Source organism: Geospiza fortis, unplaced genomic scaffold, assembly GCF_000277835.1.
Source record: "Geospiza fortis unplaced genomic scaffold, GeoFor_1.0 scaffold188, whole genome shotgun sequence".
Classification (NCBI taxonomy): domain Eukaryota; kingdom Metazoa; phylum Chordata; class Aves; order Passeriformes; family Thraupidae; genus Geospiza; species Geospiza fortis.
In genome coordinates, this window is record NW_005054337.1 from 4,216,180 (window position 1) to 4,223,527 (window position 7,348).

Consider the following 7,348-nt stretch of genomic DNA (forward strand, 5'->3'; position numbering starts at 1 on the left):
TGTATTTTGAGGGGAGTTTATGCACAATCCTGGCCCCTCTCCATGTCTCTGTGGGATGTCCCACCCTCCAGCTGAGCTGCTGGTGAAATGTGCATCCAGTGTAACAAACTGCTGTAAACTTTGGGATCCCAAGCTGCTTTTTTTCACCTGCGTGCAGGGGGTCAACCTGTATGTGAAGAACTTGGATGATGGAATAGATGATGAGAGGCTGAGGAAGGAGTTCTCCCCCTATGGCACCATCACCAGTGCCAAGGTGAGGGACTGGAGCTCCTGGGGTCAGTAAACCAGTGCACTCAGCCCTTGGGGATGGATAGGAATTATCATCCTGTTGAATTACACTTCCCTGCTGATGGCTGGTATCTCAAGCCAGATGTAAGGGACATGCTGCTTCACCTCACACTGTCCTGAGGAGCAAATATTTGGTAGTTTTGTTGAGTTACCTCAGCCCTGGTGAGATGCCAGGTATAGGACCTTAAAGCTGCAACATTCTGAGTTCGGCCCAGCTGCTCTGTGACACTGACACTAATGAAAATGACCCACAAGCCACCTCTGTTGGGACAGTGGGGTGACAGGCTGGTGTTTGGCCCTTTGGAAACGCCATGGACATGTCACTCTTTTCACTGGCATTGGTGTCAGGATTCTCTGGAAGGCAACATGTAAAGGATGGTCTGGCTTTAAGGTCAGCCACCTGTCACCTGCCAGGGACAGATGCTGGCTGGCCCTTGTCAGGGCACAGAGTCCCACTGATCCCCATCCCTTGCTGGCTCCTGCAGCATTCAGCACCAGAGCATTTCTGCCCCATGAGCCCTGTGAGACCAAGGCACAGATTTGCCCCAGACAATCACAGGCTCCTGATCCCAGGCTGGTCCAGACTCTGCCATCTTCATTTCCCAAACCTACTGCCTGAGCAAATCCTGCCCTTCCCCAGAGAGACCTATTTGTGGGAGAGGTGCAGTCCCATCTATCCCACCCTGGGTGTGGGGGCTGAAATGGGATGCCCGTGGCTGGAACACACACACTCCCCACACTGTGTTCTGTGGATGCTGCAGCGATCTGTGGACTGAGCTGTCTTGTTCTAATCCTGTTTTAGGTGATGACAGAGGGTGGCCGCAGCAAAGGGTTTGGGTTTGTATGTTTTTCCTCCCCAGAGGAGGCCACCAAGGCAGTGACAGAAATGAACGGGCGCATTGTCAGCACCAAGCCTCTCTACGTGGCGCTGGCGCAGAGGAAGGAGGAGCGGAAAGCCATCCTTACCAACCAGTACATGCAGAGGCTGGCCACCATGAGGGCCCTGCCTGGCCCTCTCCTGGGCTCTTTCCAGACCCCCCCGGGGTACTTCCTACCCCCCATGCCTCAGGTGAGTCCTGCTCCACAGTGGCAGCCTTGCACAGGGACCCAAATCCGCCCTGGAGCGGGGTGGCAGCGGGGCTAAGGAGCAGAGCTTGGGTTGTGCAGATCTGGGCACACCGTGACAGTGGTCACAGGGGTCTGAGGATGAGCAAACAGACGAGGATCTGACTGTATATTTCAGAATTATTATTTTATTATATATATTATATTAAAACTATACTAAAAGAATGGAAGAAAGGATTTCATCAGAAGGCTAGCTAAGAATAGAGCTGCATTCCCAGCAGCAGATAACCATTGTTTACATTTTGTTCCTGAGGCCTCTCAGCTTCTCAGGAGGAAAAATCCTAAGGAAAGGAGTTTTCATAAAAGATGTCTGTGACAGGCACACCCTGTGGAGCCAGTGGGATCTGCCTGGGTGGGGTGCAGGTGCTGCAGGAAATGGGCTGGGGATTTCATAGTTACTGTTGTGGAGGAAGGCAGGAGGAGTTTGGTGGGAGGGAAGCATGGAGAGCAGGGGAGAAGGGTTACAGAGGGGCAGAAGCTCCTGAGGAGCCATGCAGCAGAGCTCTGGGAGGGCACGCTGACAGCAGGGCTGGAGGTTGGTCTTTAAAGTGCTCTGGCACCCTGCAGAGTGTGGTTTTGTCTTGTCTGTCTGTGTGCAGCAGCCATCAAGAGGCTCTGGGTTAGTTCTGGCTCAGCTCAGCTGCCCAGTCACGTTGGATGTGTTCTTCTTCCCCAGCCACAAACCAGAGCTGCCTTCTATGGCCCCAGCCCTGTTGTCCCAGTCCGCCCTGCCACTCGCTGGAGTGCACAGCCCTCCCGGCCTCCCTGTGAGTCTGCCTGCCTCTCCCTGGGGGCGCTTGGCACGAGCTGGGCTCAGCCAGGGACTGAGGGTTTTTAAAAGCAGCAGGGAGTTTGTAACCATGAGGGTTTATCTTGGAAATATGCGCAGGGGTTTGGTGCAGGCTCACGGTGATGGGCACCGGAGGTGAGATGTTGGCAGTGACACCAGAGGTGAGGGGCTCCTGAACTGTCCCCAGCCACAGCCACTCTCCCCACCTCTCCCTCCATGTCTCTGCTACCCAGCAGCTTCGCTCTGTGTGCCGTTTCTCTCTGCAGCAGTGTATCCTGAAGCCACCCCCGTCCTGAGGGCTGCGGTGCCGCCCCGGCGCCTGCTGTCCAACATCAGCACCACCAGACAGGCCTCCACCCAGGTGCCCCGAGTGCCCCCCCAGGCCCAGAGAGTGGGTGAGTGCCAGAAGGACCCCCGTGGTATCACCATGGTGGCAAGGGTGCTTACTGTGAGCTCAGGTCCCCAGTAGGATGGATTGGTTTGTGGGATTGCTCATGGTGGGATGGAGTTGGAGCAATGTCTGTAGGAACTTTAAGTATGTAACTTTTTGGGGAAGGCTGGGATATTTCATGTAATGGGACAGGTTTCTGACATGCAGATTGGTCCTGTTGGTGGCTAGGCCTTGAATATGATCCTTAGAGCAGATGGTGATGCAGCCACAGCACCTGGGCTTAGTGCTTGGACAAAGGCAGGGGTGGGAAAGGATCTTTGGGGAGCAGGAAGGGGATCTTACAGGCTGAACTGCTGCCAATGCCAAGCCTCATGTTAGAGGGGTTTGGAGCTGAGAACCAGACCTTGCTGGCATCCCCAGTGGCTGGTTGTGCTGAGGCTGGCCCTAGGTCTTGGGGTGTCACCTCCACAGATGATTATCTGCGGCAGTGACTGCCTTCCCATCTTCATGGGATTTTGCCCAAAGTTATCTTTGTCACTAACTGCTGAAGTGACCAGTGGGACCAGGAGGGCTGTCTGTGGCTTGTCCCTTCTCCTTTTGTCATTGTCCTCTCATTTCTCTGCCTTCACCTCCCTTCAGGATGAGGTGGCAGACAAGGGTCTCACAGCCCACCCTGCCCACTGCTGTTCCCCTTCTCTGGCTGATGCTGATGGGTTTCTGCAGGAGAGCTGACGAGGTGTGGGTGCCTTTGCCAGCTCTCCTGCCCCCTGCACAACACCAGAGCACCCCAAGGGCAGCAGTGCCTGCCTGCCCTGGGGGCTGCCTTTGACCTGGGGGCTGCTTTGAGCTCATGCAGGACTTTTCAGGCTCTCCAAACAAACACACTGTCCTTGTGGCTTCAGCCTCCTTGGCACAGGCACGAATTTATGGATCCCTCCTCACAAATGTTCTTGTCCCCACTGCAGCCAACATTGGGACACAGACAGTGAGCACCCGGGTGCCCTCCTCGTCTGCCCTGCCACGGGGTGCCCAGCAGTACAAGTACTCCTCCTCTGCCAGGAACATGCAGCCCATGGGGCACATGCCACCTATGGTGACCCCACAGGTAAGTGCTCTGCAGCCACCAAAATGTGACATTCCCGCTCTGGGATAATGTGACTGCTGAGCCCAGGGATCCCCATGCTCTGTGAGCGGTGCTGTGGGGACCTTGTGGGGCTGTGGATCCAGTAGGCACACAGCTCTAATGCTTGATTCCAGCTTTTCTGCAAGCTGCTGTTTGAATGCAAACAGACAGTGCATCCTGGAAGGCTGAAATGCCCCACTGTGATTGGTATTGAGCACCATTCCTGCAAGTCAGGTGACTCACATCCCTTCCAGCCTTTGTTGGCTGTTCTTCTCTGTTTTTCCCCCAGGTGGGAGAACCTGCTGTGCATGTCCAGGGGCAGGAGCCACTGACAGCATCCTTGCTTGCAGCAGCCCCCCCTCAGGAGCAGAAGCAAATGATAGGTGGGTGCCAGGCTGCTCTGCTGGAGCAGGTCCAGCTGCAGGGCCCTGGGGGCATTTGGGCTTGCATGCACCAGGGCAAAATTAACTGCTGGGAGAAGCTGTAAGGCTTTGTGGTATTGCTCTGATATTATGCTGCTTAAAAAAAGAAATAATAATAAATTCAGTCTGTGTTGGAACTGGATGGGAGCAATAAAGCCACTCCCTGTCTGCGTGAGCTGCCTGACAGTGAGAAGTGTCTGGTGAAGCCTTGCACAGAGGCAGAGCTCCATCCAGCCTGCCTGTGCTGCCAGGCTGTGCCAGGGCATTTCCAGTTCCCCTGAGCTCTGAGCCATCCTGCAGTGCTGCTCCTGGGCACTGATGAACAGCTTGGTGGCCGTGGGGGTTAAGGTCAGCTGTGCCACACAACCCTGGGGTTTCAGGGTTCTGTGGTGGAGCAGGCAGTGCCCTGGTGTGGGACAGCATTGCTTGGCCTGGCCAAAGCACAGCAGGTACAGACCATGATGGTGTTCACAGGGGTCTTAGGATGAGGGAAGAGACGAGGATCTGACTCCACGTTTCAGAAGGCTGATTTATTATTTTATGATATATATTATATTAAAACTATACTAAAAGAATAGAAGAAAGGATTTCATCAGAAGGCTAGCTAAGAATAGAAAAAGAATGATAACAAAGGCTTGTGACTGACCAAGACAGTCTGGACAGCTGGACTGTGATTGGCCATGAATTAGAAACAACCACATGAGACCAATCACAGATGCACCTGTTGCATTCCACAGCAGCAGATAACCATTGTTTACATTTTGTTCCTGAGGCCTCTCAGCTTCTCAGGAGAAAAAATACTAAAGAGAAGATTTTTTCAGAAAATATCATAGCTACAACAGACCAGCTCTTTGTTCCCAGGAGGAAACTGCTCCTGCAGAAACTGTGCAGGGGTGGGCAGGTGTGCACAGCTCCACTGCCCTGTGCCACTGTAGGTGCCTGCTGCTGACTTCACCCAGCAGCTTCCTGTGGCTGAGACGTGCTGGAGCAGCTTTGCCTGTGAGCAGTGGTTTTTCCACCACCATCACCACCCTTGTGTCCCATTTTGGTTGAGCAGGCAGGAGGGCTTGCAGTGGGTTAAAATGCTGGGGGCTTGCATGGTTCTCATGTCCTGGCTGCTGTTTGGAGCAGGTGAGCGCCTCTACCCTCTGATCCATGTGATGCACCCCTCACTGGCTGGCAAGATCACTGGGATGCTGCTGGAGATTGACAACTCTGAGCTGCTGCTGCTCCTGGAGTCCCCAGACTCCCTGCGCTCCAAGGTAGGACAGATCAGTGCCCAGACAAATCCCTCTCCAAGGGGCTGATGCCCTGCTGCTACAAGGGAAGGGAGCACAGCCCAGCACACTGATCACTGTGGGAAGAGCAGGTAGCTGCTGGTTTTATTGACAAGTGAAAAAGGAGCCCCGGGTTGATGTCACCACACCCAGTGCCTGAATGTCTGCCTGCCTTCAGCAAAAGGAGAAGCTGGAAGCAGCTCCCTGAAAGCACAGACAAAGCTTGAGGCTGGTTTGGGGCTGGCTGGGAAGCAAGAGGGGAAAAGCAGAGTGATATCTCTACATGGAAGCAGCTCTTTCCTCAAAATAAAAACCAGACAAACTGCTGCCTCTCTGCAGTGTTTCTTCAGTTTCCTTCTTAATTCTGGTGAATATTTATCTTTGGTTCCCATCAAAGTAGTTGGAGTGAATTGACTGCACCTTTTTGTTGCCCCGTGGAGGCAGGAGCTGCTTTCACCCTTCCACTGCTGTATTTTTGAGGAGCCTGGGCTGTGCTGGGTGGTGCCAGGTAGCTTTACCTGTGAAATCTGCCTTCTGTCTAGCAAGTTCTGACTTGATAATAAAGGAGAGATGCCCCAGAATTTTCCTTGGTAAGAGACAGAAAAGGGCCGATCAGTCTCCTGCAGAAGCTTGGATTTTGTGATTATTCCAGTTCTTTACCTTCTGAGAGCAGCTCTGTGTGGAGGCTGCGCTGGGACCTGAAATGTTGAGTTCCTGGTGCAGTTTTCCCCCGGAGCAGCTCCGCTCCTCCCCCTTGTGCTCTGTTGGCAGATCGAGGAAGCAGTGACTGTTCTCCAGGCACACCAGAGCACCGAGACAGCCCACAAGGGCCCTGCTGGGGCCTTCCTGGCCTGACTCCAGGTGGGTGCTGGGGGCCCTGCTGTGCTCAGAGCCTCTGGGTTCCTACTCTGGGATTGCGGATTGGGTTTCTCATCCAGGCCTAGCAGGGCTTAATGAGCAGTATCAGTGTCTTTGGCTGTAGTATTCCATTTCTTAAATTACATCCTCTATTTTCTGGACTTAGTTGTACCACAGAGACCTGTGTGGGCTCTTCATGTGTTGATGAGGGCAATGACTTTGCTATCATAAAGGGATATAGGAAGGGTCCTTGCTTTTCTGTAGGTCTAGTGGAGACCAGTGCAATCATTCCTGGGAGTTCCCAGTGGGGTTTTTTTGTAGGTACCCTATAAAATATCCTTTGTGTGCTTGATCAGGGAGCTGGCCCTGCTGCTGAGGCTGGGATAGACACACTAACAAAGCAATTCAGACTGTATGTACCCCTTTGAAGATATTTCAGATATCTTCTTGACTTGTGATGTCAAAGTAACAGTGTTAATCCAAGTTTGGGTGAATTTCACGTTTTCTGGATGGAACTATTCCTTTAGCAGTTGAAAATTACATGTGTGGGTTTTCTGTTTCTTGCAGACTATGGGACTGAGAGCAAGCCCTGAGAATGTTGCTGTTGAAGAACAGGAGCAGGAACCCCACCATGCTGTTGGAATCATGCCCATACAGTGACCCTGGCTTGTCTTCACATGCCCCATCCTATTGTTTGTGTGTATTGTAACCCCTGTAGAGTTGCCTCCTCCTACACCTGTAAAAATCCTCACATTAAATCTCTTCTCACCACTGAAAGCACCTTGTGAAGTGTGATATGGAACCCAGCCTGGGGCAGCTGCCCAGAAAATGATGAGTGCTGATGAATCATCATTTTAGTGAATTTGTTGGGTTCTGTAGTTTTATTTGTTCATGTAGCTGACACCAATAAAGAGCTGATACTTCCACCCCCACAAAGGGTTAGTTCCCTTGGCAGGGAGACAGCCAAGGCTTTGCTTCTCCCAGGTGGAAGGATGGACTCAGGCTGCAGTAATTAGGGATTGAAGTTGGTAGTGCTGGTGTAGTGTCAGTCTGGAGAGCTGACAGAAGGGACAT

At 52.8% G+C, this 7,348-nt stretch overlaps 1 protein-coding gene across 1 annotated transcript in view; it reads left to right on the forward strand.

The window, feature by feature from the left end:
* The window catches only part of PABPC1L (poly(A) binding protein cytoplasmic 1 like), an 11,050-nt gene extending 3,999 nt beyond the window's left edge, over positions 1-7,051 (forward strand). The window contains exons 7-15 of the mRNA XM_031057940.1: positions 158-253; positions 1,091-1,357; positions 2,090-2,180; positions 2,470-2,598; positions 3,560-3,699; positions 4,007-4,100; positions 5,271-5,401; positions 6,188-6,277; positions 6,842-7,051. Coding sequence (XP_030913800.1) covers positions 158-253; positions 1,091-1,357; positions 2,090-2,180; positions 2,470-2,598; positions 3,560-3,699; positions 4,007-4,100; positions 5,271-5,401; positions 6,188-6,271 — 1,032 coding nt within the window. The 3' untranslated portion in view covers positions 6,272-6,277; positions 6,842-7,051. The remainder of the gene's footprint in view (positions 1-157; positions 254-1,090; positions 1,358-2,089; positions 2,181-2,469; positions 2,599-3,559; positions 3,700-4,006; positions 4,101-5,270; positions 5,402-6,187; positions 6,278-6,841) is intronic.
* Positions 7,052-7,348: the final 297 nt, after the last annotated feature.